The 17,153-nt window shown below is 37.9% G+C and overlaps 1 protein-coding gene and 1 pseudogene across 1 annotated transcript in view; both read left to right on the top strand.

Moving 5' to 3' along the window:
- Nucleotides 1–2,166: 2,166 nt before the first annotated feature.
- Nucleotides 2,167–3,036, top strand: LOC109500107 (annotated as a pseudogene).
- A 4,853-nt stretch (nucleotides 3,037–7,889) lies between these two features.
- The window catches only part of ME1 (malic enzyme 1), a 189,471-nt gene continuing 180,207 nt past the window's right edge, over nucleotides 7,890–17,153 (top strand). The window contains exon 1 of the mRNA XM_011282499.4: nucleotides 7,890–8,040. Coding sequence (XP_011280801.3) covers nucleotides 7,963–8,040 — 78 coding nt within the window. The 5' untranslated portion in view covers nucleotides 7,890–7,962. The remainder of the gene's footprint in view (nucleotides 8,041–17,153) is intronic.

Below are 17,153 nucleotides of genomic sequence, written 5' to 3'. Positions count from 1 at the left end.
ACTATGAGATCATGACCTGAGCCAATGCTTAACCAAATGAACCACCCAGGAACCCCAGAAAACATGAATTTTTAAAAAAGTTTTATTGATTTGAGGAATCTCTACACCCCACAAGGGGCTTGAACTCACAATCTGAAGATCAAGAGTCACAAGCTCCGCTGACTGAGCTAGCCCTGAAAACACGAATTTTTCAAAATGTTCGAAGACCAAGAATTATTTGAAAGGCTGTTTCACCAGTTACTACAATGAATTTTCTATTTCCAATTAAATCTTTTGTCAAAGGGAGGATGATCTATTCCCTTCATGCAGAAGACTTAAAGGAAGATAGTCAAGTAAAAATTGTACATATGAAAGACATGTGTGTATAAATAAATAGATCATAAAATAACTTCGAAAGTTGTTTATGTAGAGTTCAGGAACATAAAAGTGTTAGGTTCCACAGAAAGGACCAAAAAATATTAAATCACCACTGTCATGTTGTTGACATGTTAGTGGTGGTAGCAGTGAGATGACAAATAAGTGAATTGCATATTATATTTAAATGTGCAAAGTTGTATGGAGAAAAGTTAAGGAAGAATGATATAGAGGAAGGAAGGTGGGGGGAGGGTTAGTAATTGCTATGTGGAATGATTGGTGAAGACCCAAACATTTAGGAAAAGGCCTGAAGGGAATAAGGAAGCCATGTGTGATCTGGGTGAAGAGTGTTTCAGTTAGAGGGCACAGCAAGAGCAAAGGCCCTGAGGCAGGAATGTGTTTGTCCTGTTTGGGAGATCAGGGTCCTTTGGAATGGAGTCAGAGACAAGGGAAAGATAAAGGTAACAAAGCTACAGAGATAAAACTGGAGGAGATCATGTGGGTCTTATAGGTTTAATTAATAACCTTGTTTCTATGAGTGAGTGGGATACAATTGGAGAATTCAGAGCAGAGGACTTGAGTTTAGAACTATATTTTACATTTGGAAATATTCCTGTGGTTTCTTTTTTATGCATAGGTTGTATGAATGTCCTTTATGTAGTGAAATGCAAACAGTTGTTTTAAAACCAAATGTGACTGTAATTGATTCTGCCTTCTAAAGCAGGTGACATACTTCACATCTGTTGGGAACTAAATCTTTATATTGTTCATCCATTTTCAAAGGGCACTTATTGAAAGAGAAATATACTCATGGAATACTGAATTGGAATTTGATATTTTATTCAGAAACATTTTATTTTTAAAAACTGCAGAGAAGTACTCTTTGATTCTTTGTATATTTCAGCCATTATGTGTTAAGTGGGCTTTAATAGGATACCCTGGAAGCATTTGTTGTATTATTTCTATGAAGAAATGCAATCTGATTTCTAAATCATTGACTTATATATGAGCTTTAGGAAGCACAATCTATTAATAATATGGAAACTGTACAAACAGGTAGAAACAGGTACATAATGATTGACCTTCAGTAAATAACCTTAATGCATTTTTCAAATAGGAAAAAATAAATTTTATTTTATGTTAATTTAAATGTAAAATATATATACTGAATTTAGTTATTGGAATCTTCTAAGTATGTTTGCAACAACTTGGGTATATGCATCTATTATGTCAATTGTAAATTTTATAAAATCTAAGTACAGAACAAGCATTTCTGATAACAATTTGTTGTCCAAATTGAGATGTGCTATAAGTGTAAAATACACTAGATTTCAAAAACTTAGTACAAAGAAAAAAGAAAGTAAAACATCTCATTAATAATTTTGATAACATATTGACATAATATTTTGGAAATAACAGGTAAAATAAAATATATTTTTAAAATATATTTTACCTGTTTCTTTTTAGTTTAAAAAAATGTGGCTCCCTGCAAAATTTTAAATTATGTATGTGGCTCACATTATATTTCTGTTAGATAGCATTGCTCTAGACTAGTGGTTCTCAAATGTGTTCTCTTGACCATCAGCATCAGCATCACCTAGGACTTGTTAGAAAAACACATTATAAATCTCACCTCAGATTTATTGAATCAAAAGGTTCTTTATTTTAACAAACCCTCCAACTGACTGTGATGCATGCAAAAAATTTGAGAACCATTATTTTAGACCAGTGGTTCTCAACTTTGCGAATTAGAATCATCTAGGGAGCTTGGGGCAAAAAGTCCTGGTGCTAAAGTTACAACTGAGACCAATTAAATCAAGAACTCTTGGCCTAGGCAAGAGTGTTTTTTAAAGCTCTCCAGATGATTCTAATATGGGATAAAGGTTGAAAACTACTGGCCTAGACCCATGATACTCGTGCCTTCTAGAGGGGATGCAGCTCACAGGCGCCACTTTCGTTCCTGCTTCTCACATGGCAGTACCCTCGATGTCTGCACCCCTTCTCACCATGGAGATACTGAGCATGGGTGGGCAGAAGACTTTGCAGGTATCAGAAGTTCACGTATCAAATATATTTACCCACGTGTGCCAGTTATGCCTGTCACATTAATTGTGAATATGGCTATGCCTTGTTTAACATTACTGGGCTCTTACCAGATTTACAGGATGAACCTGGAATTGGATAGCATAAATGTAAAGCCCTTGATAGAGCAGAGGTGAAGAAAGGTATTCCTTTTAATGTTGTTATTTGGGGAGGATTTTCTCAGGACAGAGCTTTGTCTTTTATATACTGCTCTACCACACAGCAGAAGCTGGCAGGCATCACTGTACTCACTTCCCCTGTGTGCTTCCATGCCACGGAGTCCTAGCAGAGGCTAACAGATATTTCTATTCTTAGTGCCATGGAGGTTACCACCCTTTGGTTTCTAATAATGGTTGGTTCTCTTATTGTCAAAAGCTAAAAACATCAGTAAATCCAACCAATGTAACTTTAAAAACCTAGGAAGGCATGATGCACAGTTCATGTCACCAGGAAATGATGGATATGAAGCAATTCATTGATAAAACCCTGTCAACCTTAAAAACAAAACATCCATTAAAAAAATTAAAGGAAAAAAACCAGCCAGTTATTTATCCAGCAAAAATGAATTTATTCAGGAATAGCAGAGGAATTGCAATTTAGGACTGCAATCATGACAAACCATAGGCAAGTCCCAAGAAGGAAGGAAAAAGAGTTTCCTTGTATAGAGGAAAGAAGGGAGTGGGGAGGGGCTGCTTTGAACAAGAGTTCATTGGAGGAGAGGGAGAATTTGAGGGAGAGTGAGGGCTTCTCATTGGCTAGGTTGTTGCTGGGCAAGGAGAATCATCCTTCTTCTCCCTGAGGTATGCTAAGTTGCCAGGAGTGATCCTGAGAACTCCCCCTTCATTGCCTCCAGACTCCATTTTAACTTAGCTTCTTTATTGTTTTTCACAACTCTTACCTGCAGTTGATTTAACATTACTAAGATGTCTTGTGTAAAGTTACACCTGTATCATTGTAGCAGAGTAGAAACCTTTTCAGGTGCCCCATCTTGAAACTGCTAATGTTTGTAGCATTAAAATGTTTGGTAAATACACACCAATGATAGAGACTAAATGTCTCCTTGTGGGAAATATATGCTCTTTTAAGTTTCTATACATGCACTGCATAACAAGATCCAGAATATACTAGTATTAAAACAGATGAAGGAGCTGACTTCTTTTTCAAATGTGCTTCAGCAAAATAAGATACTGCAACCAGATTATATAATTAGAAAATTAATAATGTGCTTAATGAAAATTTGTTCAGGTATAAGTAAGCAGTTAAGATATAAATGATTTATACATGCTGTGACTTAGTCTATGGATTTATTCCAAAATTAGTCACCATGCAGTGCCTGTATTTTTATATTTATATCCATATAAAGGATTGTAATACATAGTAAGAATGAGGTGGTATTACATTATCCCTAATAGGAATAATGCTTTTGACTGTTAAAGAGTAACATTGCTTTCTTCAGGGGGAAAAACAACAATAACAACAACACAACTCTATAGAGCTCCAGGCATTCTGTAGAATCCTTTAGAGAATGGGGTTTTTGCACAAACTTTTGCTTAAAGAATAGAATGAGGGTACATCTCTTTAAAACATTATTTTTCTTTCTTTCTTTCTTTTTAAAAAAGAAAGGGAGACACAGAATCTGAAGCAGCCTCCAGGTTCTTGAGCTGTCAGCACAGAGCCTGACGTAGGGCTCAAACTCACGGACAGACTACGAGATCATGACCTGAGCCTCAGTAAGATGCTTAACTGAGCCACCCAGGTGCCCCAGTTCTTTTTTTTCCTTAATGTTTGTTTATTTTTGAGAGAGAGAGAGAGAGAGAGAGAGAGAGAGAGAGAGAGAGAGAGAAAACACTTGCATGCAAGTGGGGGAGGGGCAGAGAGCAAGGGAGACAGAATCCGAAGCAGGATCCAGGCTCCAGGCTATCAGCATAGAGCCCTATGCATGAATTGTGAGATCCTGACCTGAGCCATAGTCTGATGCTTAACTGACTGAGCCACCCAGGCGTCCCTAAAACATTCTAAAGAAATGGCTCATGCACTCATTTCACCTATAACCAGGATACTTAAATACCAATAACTTTGAGTTTTTTGTTCATCAGGGATTCCTTAGAGCCAGGTATAAAACCTAATGAAGGAAACCAGGATATGTCACCCCAAAATCTGAATCTTTGAGAAGAGGAATTGGCAACAAACCTTACTGTTAAGTTTCTTCCCATATATTTACCCTTCCAGTTTGCCACCCTTGGAAGCCTAAAACTGTTTTCCTTTGTGCTATCATTTCTCTACAAATGTATTGGTCTTTGTTGAAGATACTATATAGACAGTGGTTTTAAGAAGCTGTTTTGAGTTACTCTTTGTTTCAAGTTTCTTCCGTGTAATGTGCACTGCAGGGATTAATAAACTTTTTCTTTTCTTAATGTCCTCTTGTTAAAGAATCCCAGCTGAAAACCTAAGGTAGGAGAGCTTAGCCTCCTCCACACTAGCACTCATTCTAGTTGTATGCTTCACAGTCCTAGGGCTGGCTATCCCAAGGATGCAGCTGCCTACATTAAATTCTGAATTTTTAGGGTCACTTACTCTGGTGGACTTTCTCCTCCCTAATACACTGAACACTGAATTCTAAGAACCCCAAAAGATCAAAGGTCTCTCCTTCATGCAGAAACACACCAAGAATCAGGCATGTTGAGATTTTCAACTAAAAAATCAGAACTTATTTTACATAGTAGTAACATGCTTTTTGTATAAAGAAATAAGGATTATTTACTCATATCATATAGCTACATCTTTGTTTTAGATGGTATTTTTTCTCAGGGCGCCTGGGTGGCTCAGTCAGTTAAGCATCTGACTTCGGCTCAGGTCATGATCTGAATTTGAGCCCTATGCCAGGCTCTGTGCTGACAGCTCAGAGCCTGGAGCCTGCTTTGGATTCTGTCTCCCTCTCTCTGCCCTTCTCCTGCTCGTGCTCTGTCTCTCAAAAATAAATAAACATTAAAAAAAATTAGATGATATTTTTTTCTCATGAAAGTAAAACATTTCCAATGTCCCATTTTGAAAGTTCTAGTGTTGTACTGTTGAAATGTTTTGCAAATATACACCGATGATATAGACTAATCCCTCCTTCTGGGAAATTTATGTACTTTTAAGTTTACTATGAAAGTAAAACACTTGAAATGCTCTATGTACCATTAGATATTTCCTACATTTTCTGTACTTCATCTCAATGACATTAAATCAGAATACTATAATCATATTTTAATGATTTTAATGACTAGAGTTCATTGTACATTAAATTTGGCAAGAAAAATTTGATTTTTATTTGATAGTATACTCACCTGTGCAACAGAAATTTACAGGTTCTAATCCCTTAGTTTGTGAATCATAACCATTTTTAACATTACCAATTATGTGCAGATTGCACAACTGTAGTTTCTTACAAGGAAAATTAAAATGAGTTTTTTTTTTGTTTCCTGAGATTTTGTTTGTATATTAAAACCTAACTTTACAAACAAACAGGACTGAAATTTAATGTTCTGGATAACATTTACATGGAAAAAGAGTTCCTTCCAGTACTCTTGGAACTGCACATGAATATACAAAGTGGCTCCCCCACTTAGGCCTCCTACTGTTATCATTCAAGATGACTGAACTATTTCTCTTAAATTCACATCTCCCATATGTTTACTTCTCTTTACCGGCACTGCCAGGATCTTGTACTCCCTTTAATGAGGGCTTGGGGGTAGAGCCCATATACTTTGGGCTCCTCCCTATATTTATGTCAGCTTTCCTATCAGTATGTAATACATCACAGAAACAGGAATAGACAAGCTAAACTTCTCTAAGAGGGGCATAATAACAAGGTTCAGTTGTACTGACATTTTTGTTTCTTCAGCATCTAAGTTTGCTTCCGAGGCCTGTTATTAAACTGTTTCCGTCTCTGATAAAGTACTCTAATTGTGACATGTCTCAGTTAACTCCCTGGGAGTGAGTTTTGTAAAGTATACCTTCTTCTCAGGTATTGTAGTTAGGGTTAATTATTTATGGATTGTAGCATTCACAGTGAGAACTGTTATTTAAATGCAAGGAGTTTTTTTTTAAAGAACTCTATGATGCCAGTAAAATGTTCCCCATTAATAAAATGTTCTCCCTTAAAACAACAGATTCTAGGTAATTCAAAGAATAGGCCCAAGAAGCTTCTGGATATAAGCATAGCTAAAAAACAATTACTATAACAATCTTTCTGATAAGGTAACGTAAGAAATTATTGGATGGGTGTCTAGTTTATGGATATACAAAATCAACCCATAATCAATCCCTAATGCTGTCTTTTGTACTACCATTAGTTAGAAACGAATCAGGTAGAAACTATTGATCCTGCTTACCTGGAAAAGAAACTGGGGCACCGACATCTTTGGTGGTTTTTGTGTATCACACACCCCTTTTGGCTTTGATCTGACTGCTCCTCCATTCCTGGAAACTTCAAGTAGAAATAACAATAACAACAGAATTCCAGTGCTGGAAGATCATTTATTCTGACCCTCTCCTTTCACCAAAGTAGAAACTGAAGCCCTTGAAGATTGAGTTATCCAATCTTTGAATATGAATTCAAAGAGGTTCATAAACATCCTGGCTTCTAGAACTCTCACAAAATTATATACAAGATAAATGTGACTGTTCAGTGGGCCATAACTATCTGCAGTGTAACACACGTTGGCTTGCAATTATATTAAGGTAAAATTCCCATGTATAATCTAGAGCTTCACAGGCCCACACTTCTCCCAGTTCTACTCAGGCCTCTGCTTTCTGGGTCAAGGTTAGTTCTGTGTGGCTCCTGGGCGTGGCCGGCATCGGGACCCTGGATAGAGAGGTTCGAAGCGCCTAATGGGAAGAGAGAGTCTCAGTCGAGGTCTTCTGCAAACCCCTTGGTCCATTTCCTGAGTGCTCCCATCCCTCGGTCCTACAGCCGCTGTTTTCCGCCTGAGCCTCCCCCATTTCTCACCTCCCGGGTATCCTTGCGGCTCCCGCTGAGGGCCCAGGGGCTACGGTACCCGCAAAGCCCCCGGGGCGGGCGGGGGGAACGTGACCTTGCTACTAGCATGGGTCTCGGGGGTAAAAGCGTTCCGTGCACAACGGAGGCACGCCCCACGCAGAGACGGGCTAGGACACTTGTGATCATCAACCCAGTGGTGAGTGGGGCCCAGTGCATGGAAGGGAGCGACTCCTGCGGCCGCCGCCCCTTGGGAGCCGCGAGAGCCTCGCTCTTCCTCCTCCTCCTCACTCGCCGGCTCGGCTGATCTCCTGCCATGACTCAGCGATTCTCGCAGGCTGCCCGGCTGGGGACACCGGCTTCTCGCGGGCTCCTCCCGCCGCGTCCACCCCCTCTCGCCACCCACGCCCGCCCCCGGCTGCCGGCTCTTTCCCAGCGGGGCCGCCGCCGCCGCCGCACTCAGCGCCGGCGTCTCAGCAGCATCGCCGCCTGCGCCGCGCGCTGCGCGCCGCCGCCCGTCCCCGCCGCCCACCCGCACGCCAGCCATGGAGCCCGCAGCCCCCCGCCGCCGCCACACCCACCAGCGCGGCTACGCCTTGACGCGGGACCCCCACCTCAACAAGGTGAGTCCTCCGGCCCACCTGGCGGCCCAGTGGTCGCCTTCGGTCTGGGACCGGCCCTCCGGGGGTTTCCCCCAACGCGGCCTCACCCCTCTGTCCGCTCTCACCGGACGCGGCTCTCGTTGCGGGCGGAATGGAGGGGCCACCCAGTAGGCTGTGTGCCCAGCAGTGTGATGGGCGCGCGGTGCTGGTGCACCTCGGCATCCCTTTTTGGGACCGGAGGAGATGTAACTTGTTTACTTTTCGGCTTCTCTTCTCCAGGAGCCAAGGCGAAGAAAGTAGTATCAGGCTAAGTGCTTGAACTGTTTCTGTGAAGATAGGTTGGCTGCCAGCTCAGCCTGTATGTGCCACCTACTTACTGGTTTCACTCAGTGTGGCAATTCTTGGACGCTGCTCGGAGAGAAGTGGCCCTACTGGTCCATCCTGGACAGAAATGAGTTCCCAGAGCCTCAGATCACATTAACAAGCTAGAAGTCAAGGCCTCTTGGTTTCTGGAGCGACACGATTAGGAGGCTGGGAATGCGTGGTGGGTGGCTTCTGCCTTGGACACTTTGCATGGCCTGGTACAAAATCCCTGTCCTAGACATGGGGCTGTGGGTAAAGCCATTCCTATTTTTTTGAATCTGGCCCTATGGAAATTGGAAACATTTTTTTAAAGACCTCTTATGAAAACAAGAATCCACTGTAAATTACAGACCCTTTTCCAGATCTCGCTAACATTTCATTTTTCTTCACTGGTAATGTCGAGTGAACACCTAATATTTCTCTCAAATGAAAAATACCTGATTTATAATTTTGCTTATCTAGATACTAAGTCACACTTTATAGCTAAATTTCTCTCTAGATTGTTTTGTGTGTGTGTGTGAGTGTGTGTGTGTGTGTAGCTGTGATTTTGACATTTCCTTATTTAGGATATGGGAAATGCCATCAGTCAACAGAGATCTGTTTAGTCATTTTGGTTGTCTCTTTAGTAGATACTCTTTTTCATTAGGAACTGGACCCCACTCTTACCTTCTGGTCATGTTGCTGGTGATTTGTTGATCATTATTAATGGCTTGAAGATTTGCGATTTCTTCTATTTAATAAACTATAGCTAGTGTGAGTTCTTTTTGATTTTTGTGGTGACAGATAACTTTTAAAAAAATACGTGGTTGTTTAGTATTTGGGGTCATAAAGCATCATGAAATTTTAAATAGTTCCTATTTATTTTTTTTCTTCAAAATGAATTTATTTGCTAGATTTTTCTTTTTATTAGTCTGCATGTTGGGGCCTATTTTCAGTAGAACGAAGGTAAAATCTGATGTTATAAAATAATTTGTTACTTTCATGTGTATCTGCTTGCTGTAATTTGTGACCAAATAATGTGTTGTTACTTAAGAAGGACCACATAAGTGGTATAACCTGTTTGAATTTCCCTGAAGTCATGGGCAAGAATGAGTGTTTGGAGTGGGTAGATGGCATAGGCAATCACTGAGCAAGAGTAATTATTATGCCTTTACTTAAAATCTTTCTGGCTTCTATTTACCAATAAAGATTAACTCTTACTTAACAATAATATCACAAAGATCTTCCACCAAGTTGAAAGGTGCAGCATAATGTGTTAAGAACACATTTTTGAATTTGTAATTGAACTTTATTGTCTGCATAGTATCAAATTGGATATAAAATCTAGTTCACCGGGGCACCTAGGTGGCTCACTTGGTTGAGTCTGACTTTGGCTCAGGTCAGGATCTCACAAGTTCATGAGTTTGAGCCCCACATCAGGCTCTGTGCTGACAGCTCCCAGCTGGAGCCTGTTTCAGATTCTGTGTCTCCCTCTCTCTCTGCCACTCCCCTGGCTCATACTCTGACTCTATTTCAAAAATAAATAAACATTAAAAAAAAATCTAGTTCACCAACTCTGGGGTGATTAATGGAATAAGCTTTACTTTTTCTTACTCAGTTCTAAGACAGTTGTGTGTTGCCTAATGGAAGTAGCAGAGTATCCTTACCATTGAAACCATGGCTGTGGGATGTTCTGATCTGCGCTGCACTGAAGACCTCTGGGCTTTAAAGTTTTCTGGTAGCCTGGGAATTCTTATTGATTTTTGTGATAACCTAGGCTAGTAGATCTTGCCCTTTAACACTCCAGCCTGTCATCTGGCTGCGTGAAGACTTCTTCAGCCACATTCACACAGACCTTTATCACCGCAGCTTTTGGGTAACTGCAACAATTTTTACCGGTTTTATTTTCAGATTATAGTCTGTCCTACATGTAGATATGAGAGCAATACGTACATCAGTTAGTGTTTTCTTCATGTTCTTCTTCTGTCATCCAGGTATTTATAATAGTTCCTCTAATGTTGAATATAAAATCAGTCTTGTCAGGTTTACCGTCTTCTTCAAATTGATCTCATTAGTCCCCCAATTTAGTCTTCCACTTGAAATATGTTTGCTGGATCTCTTAATACTCTCCTTTTTGTCTATGTGTAATTTCCTACAATTAAAATGGCATTAATTGATTTAATAATCTCTCTAGGGAAGATGTTCCTAATTCTCTTAGTCCTATTATCATTAACATTTGTGTATTCAAATGTAGCATGTCATGTTGTATTCACTGCATTGTATTTTTTTTTTTTTATTTTGATTGTCATAGGGCAGGATTCATACTTACTACAGAATTTTGCCCAGTGGGCTTTAAATAAATGTCTATTTCATGATGAATGAACCATGTTTTTATTTCTTTTGTCTTTTAAACAGTACTCAGCTTTTAAATCAAGCAGCTTTTATTTTTATTTTTATTTTTTTAATAATTTGTTTATTTATTTACATCCAAGTTAGTTAGCATATAATGCAACAATGATTTCAGGAATAGATTTCTTAATGCCCCTTACCCATTTAGCTCATCCCCCCCTCCCACAACCTCTCCAGCAACCTTCTGTTTGTTCTCTATATTTAAGAGTCTCTTACGTTTTGTCCCCCTCCCTGTTTTTATATTGTTTTTGCTTCCCTTCCCTTATGTTCATCTGTTCTGTGTCTTAAAGTCCCCACAGGAGTGAAGTCATATGATTTTTGTCTTTCTCTGACCAAATTCGCTTAGCATAATACCTCTAGTTCCATTCACGTAGTTGCAAATGGCAAGATTTCATTCTTTTTGATTGCCAAATAATACCTCATTGTATATATATACCACACCTTCTTTATCCATTCATCCATCAATGGACGTTTGGGCTCTTTCCATACTTTGGCTATTGTTGATACTGCTGCTATAAACATTGGGGTGCATGTGCCCTTCGAAACAGCATACTTGTATTCCTTAGATAAATACCTAGCAGTGCAATTGCTGGGTCGTAGCGTAGTTATATTTTTTATTTTTTGTGGAACTTCATACTGTTTTCCAGAGTGGCTGCACCAGTTTGCATTCCCACCAGCAGTGCAAAAGAGATCCTCTTTCTCCACATCCTCGCCAACATCTGTTGTTGCCTGAGTTGTTAATGTTAGCCATTCTGACAGGTGTAAGGGTATCTCATTGTGGTTTTGATTTGTATTTCCCCGATGATGAGTGATGTTGGGCATTTTTTCATGTGTCGGTTGGCCATCTGGATGTCTTCTTTGAAGAAGTGTCTATTCATGTCTTTTGCCCCTTTCTTCACTGGGTTATTTGTGTTTTGGGTGTTGAATTTGATAAGTTCTTTATAGATTTTAGATACTAACCCTTTATCTGATAGGTCCTTTGCAAATATCTTCTCCCATTCTTTCAGTTACCTTTTAGTTTCCTTCGCTGTGCAGAAGCTTTTTATTTTGATGAGGTCCCAATAGTTCATTTTTGCTTTTGTTTCCCTTGCCTGCAGAGATGTGTTCAGTAAGAAGTTGCTGCGGCCGAGGTCAAAGAGGCTTTTGCCTGCTTTTCCTCTAGGCTTTTGATGGCTCCCTGTCTTGCCTTCAGGTCTTTCATCCATTTTGAGTTTATTTTTGTGTATGGTATAAGAAAGTGGTCCAGGTTCATTTTTCTGCATGTTGCTCTCCAGTTTTCCCAGCACCGTTTGCTGAAGACACTGTCGTTATTCCATTGGATATTCTTTCCTATAAAGCAAGAAGCTTTTAGAGTGGTCGTTTGAACATTATTTTGACATTTATGTCCTTTTTATTATAGTTTTTTGAAAGTAAATTTGCATTTAAGTCTAAAGCTCAGTTGCCTATACATTATACAATGTATAATGGAATATAGGAGAATAGTTGGAATTTGGTTTAAGCCTGACCATCCATGAAGTTTTAATTGCTTGCTAGATAACCTTAAAGGGGTGATTAGTCTTGGTAAACTCAAGGTTAACAGTAGATATGATCCAAGTTAAAAAAAATAAAACCTTGTGAAAACTTAAGAGAAATTAAGATCTTTCTTCATTGGTAATAATGTATGATTCTCACTATTTGCTTTTACTCAAATTACATCACTCCAGGTAGTATTTCATCATAGTATTTGGGAAAGTACTTCTGCCTCATGCTTCTGAGATTCAGTATGTTTCTCTACACAGCCCAAACTATTTTTGAGGTGCTTGTCTTTGTGTTCTGTGCACTTTTCTAATTTAATGTTTAATGTTTATGATTTTCAAGGATGCCTTCTGGTTTTGATGAGTTGTATTTCAAATTTTTTCTCAGGAATTTCCATGTGACTAGTGTTTCATAAATAACTCTTCAAAAGTAAAATTCTACACACAAAATCACTTATTTTTCATTTCTAAATTTATTAGTTCACTTTATACCATTCCTCTAGCAATGGTAGAAAACACTAATTGCTAGTTCTGCCATAATTGTGCTTACATGGTTTCTATGTCTTTAAGATTAAATAATGTACATGACCTGTAAATCTCCAAAAGATACCACTTTTTAATATTTTAGGCATTTTAATCCAGTTTAAGATAGTGATGTATCAAAGTCAGTTTCGGTCAGCATCATTAACTTTTCTATCTAAAAAGTGAGCTTCTGGGCAAGTGCATTTGTAGATGTTTGTGTCCTGGCATGTCAAGACCTAGTTGGATGTGTTGTAGAGAAAAGAGACAAGTAAGTCTCATGGTTATGAAGGAAAGATACATTGAACCTCCTCTTTTTCTTCAATGTAAATTATACCACGACAAATCATTCAGAAATTTTTATCTATAACAGTTCTCTGAAGTTGCCTCAACAGTATGGGAAACTGATGTATTATTTAATGTGGAATCCCACTGATACAAATGCCATTGTATTGTGGGTGGATAACCATATGCCTCCACAGCTGATACCTTGCTGCACTTAAAACAACGGTGGTAGTGTAGGGGAGTGCAAAAACAAATATACTCGAATGAGTAGAAACAGGAGAAAGAGGAGAAAGAGGAGTTTGACCTGAGGACTTTTGAGACTGGTGATGTGGAGTATAAGAAAATACTGAAGAAAGTCTAAGAAGTTTTGTTTTTGTGTTATAATTTCCTTCTAGCTTTTGGGCAAGTATGAGAAATGGAATGGAATGGAATGAACGTTCTAAGGCATTGTATTTAGAAAGTGAAAGCCCCAATTCTTCCATTTAGCAGCTATGAGATTTTAAGTGAGCTTTTCTTAACTAATTTCAGTTACTATCCTTATAAAATAAAGTGATAATTTCATTCATTTATTATTTTTTTATGTAGAAAATATTTGTTCAGAACCCAGTATATACTAGGTAATGTTGTGGTTGAGAGAATATTGCAATGAATAAGATTCTTGTGAGTGCACTTAGATTTCTGTTGTAATGTGATTTCTGTCTTGCTTCTTCAATCACATACTGAAAAGATTTGAGATAGTGAATATTAATTTTTTCTAAATTATACATTCAAAAACAGTAGGTTTTTTTAGTACATCCTAATATTAATATAGTACTTTTGTATAGAAAGTCCGAGCTCATAGCTGGAGCAATTATAAAGAATTCTCCTTTTAGTGTACTAATCCTCTTCCCTTGAATTTTCTATGACAAGATTATGTTCCTTCTTTATTTTATAGTAAAAACAAAAACCTATCTTCTCTTGATGGGAGAGACATTTATGTTTTACCCTCAAATTCATATAACTGAGCTTGACTGACATCACATGACCTTTGCAGTCTTTCATACACTTTCACAGAATGCCAGGTATAGGTTAAAATATATATTTGTGAAGACAAAGAAAAAGGAAAGCTCTTTGCTTCTCAGGACTCTGTTCAAAGCATGTGAAGGCTTGGAAGTATGAAAGAACATGGCTTGTTAGAGAAAGGTAGAGGTATGCTTTGGTCATTAAAGTTATTGGGAGAAGAAGTAGTGAATTGCAGAGACAGGAAATTTACAAGTTCCAGTGGTGTGAAACCAGCCTTTACTTGAGTCTGGCTTTGGAAATAGTCTGTTACTCTGACAAAACAAATATTTGACTATTTCCAATGGTTTTCAAAACTGACGTGACCAAATACTGTGATAGACTTAAGACTGATTGATTTGTTACTTCATTATGTTATTGAACCAACTCAACCAACTTGGACAGTATATAGATCCGGAATAAATCATGAAATACGTTACAGTTAGAACAAATTTGGAAATGTTTCCAACCTAAATGTTTAGGAAATTTTCTTAGACATGGGACCTAAATGTAAAATGTGGATGTTTGTATTCTTAAAATGATATTTAAAATATCTTATGGCTTATATCTTTTTACCTGTTTTTAGCTTTATGTATATAAAGTAGTACATTTTAAAACAAAGGATTATTGTTGTCTTAAGTGAATTTAGAGAATTTAAAGCCTCAGCATTTTCCCTCAGGCCTTAAAAATATATCTAAGTTAGCCATCAACTAAACTGTTAGATACTTGAGGCCTTTGAGTTTAAACAGAGGGGAGAGACATTATGGCTTTAAGTTTCTACAGTTTGATCTGGATAGCTTGGGAAGTCAATATAATAATGAATAATAGTCTTGGGGCACCTGGGTGGCTCAGTTGGTTAAGCCTCCGATTTTGGCTCAGGTCATGATGTCATAGCTTGTGAGTTGAAGCCCCGCGTCAGGCTCTGTGTTGACAGCTCAGAGCCTGAAGCCTGCTTTGGATTCTGTGTCTCCCTCTCTCTCTGCCCCTAACCCACTCACATTCTGTCTGTGTCTCTCTCAAAAATAAATAAACATTAGAAAAAATGAGTAATAGTCTCAAACACATGGAAATATAACTGTTAGAGCTTTATACTAATAAACCCTAGATCTAAAGCACTAAGTTTATTTTTTTTATCAGGTAATGTTGAGTAAGAATATCAGCAAAAGTATTTACATGTTCATCTGAATGTTCATAATTGCATTATCAGGATCCCTGGAGCAGTTAAATTCTAAACTGCTTCATGAAGACCTGGAAATCTGGAGACTGAAGGAGTCCTGACTCCATGACAGTATTAGGGCTAGGCCCCTTAAGCTTAGAATATATTTAATACATTTGAATTATCTATTCAGAGTCTTCTAAGATATTTTAAAACTTTTTTGATTGTGACAGAGTACACATATATAATACATGTATAAGCATAATGTTGTGGGCTGAATTGTGCCCTACCAAGAGTCATGTATTGATTTATCCACTGTCTCAGAATGCAATTGCATTTGGAGTTAATACCTTTAAAGAGGTAATTAAGTTAAAATCAGGTCTTTAGGGTGGACCTTAATTCAATATGGCTGATAGCCTTATAAGAAAAGGAAAGACCATGTGAATACAAAGAGAGAAGTCAATAAGAAAAGTCTCAGAATGTAAGCAACCCTACCAGCATCTTGATCTTGGACTTAACAGACTTCAGAACTGTGAGAAAATAAATTTCTGTTGTTTTAGTTACTTAGTCTGGTACTTTGTTATGGCAGCCTTAGCAAACTAATACATACTGTAATGGAAACAAAATGTCATAATACAATATTTTGCTGTGTTTAGTGCACACTAGTAGTACTTATCATATTTCAGTTTTTAAGAAATGTGAGTCACAACCCATAGTTAAAAAAATTTTGCTTTATGACTTCTTTAAGTAGTGCATTCATATACCTGGGAAGTTACTAGAAAGTAACTTTTTTTTCTGTGTGTTAGTGTTGCACATATGGGGCTCTAGTTTGCCTTGGCAGTACTGGTCAAGCCCCCTTTTGTTTTTCTGTCTACATGTCCAAATTGAGGTACCTTTTGAAACAATAATCTTGAAATGATGAGAATGTTTTGGTTACTAATAGTGGCAAGTCTTGGTTAGTTGGCCAAAATATAAGTCCTTACTCAAGTGCTCAGAGCCAGGAAGAAACTGTGACTAGATCATAAAGGTCTTCTTCGAATTTATGCATGTAAAACTAGTTTCACAAGATTTATCTGGTGCCTATCATTCAGTTCAATATTAACTATTGGTGAGATAGCCAGGCAGTCATGAGACCTTTTAAGAATGTAGTAACCAGCATGTATTTAATCCTTATCAGAATTATGGATGCCATAGATCAGCCTTCTGGGCTAAAGGTGAAAATTTTCTGCTTCTATCCCTCATCAGTGTCAGTAAATATAAATGAGAATAACTCCTCTATTAATAGAATTGTTTTCGGATTGTTCCACAAAGCAGAAGCAAACTATGCTATAGATAAGAGATACATTGAAAACAAAATGCTATGGAAAGACTAAAAATAAAGACGTTGGAAAATGCAACCAGCAGGAAATCAGGGTTATACCTGACATCAGACAGCGTAGAGTCTATATCAAAAAGCATTAAGTGAGACAAAAGACTCTTTATAATTCTGAAAAGTACAATTTTGAATAAAGTTAAAAAAGTAAGGAATATCTATGCATCAAATAACACAGCAGTCACCCTCATAAAAAAGACCCTACAGAACACGCAGAGAGGAATAAACACTAATACTGGCAGACTTTAACATATTTCTGTCAGTGCAGGTCACACCAAAGGTAAAAAACTGTTTCCATATATGAATTCCTCAAATTTCTAAAGAAATTTGTTTTGCCAGATAATGAGAAAATTCACTTGAGAAATTGGGAAAATGTAAAAGAGTATTATTATAACTTCCCTTTGAGAATTAAAGCTTAATAAATAACACAGAGACATTACTGGTTTGAAAGATCCAATGATAGAAGTCAAAAAGAAGAGCTGGAAATGGTGACATACAA

This window comes from Felis catus, chromosome B2 (genome assembly GCF_018350175.1).
Source record: "Felis catus isolate Fca126 chromosome B2, F.catus_Fca126_mat1.0, whole genome shotgun sequence".
NCBI classification, from domain to species: domain Eukaryota; kingdom Metazoa; phylum Chordata; class Mammalia; order Carnivora; family Felidae; genus Felis; species Felis catus.
This window is presented reverse-complemented; position numbering and strand designations above follow the sequence as displayed.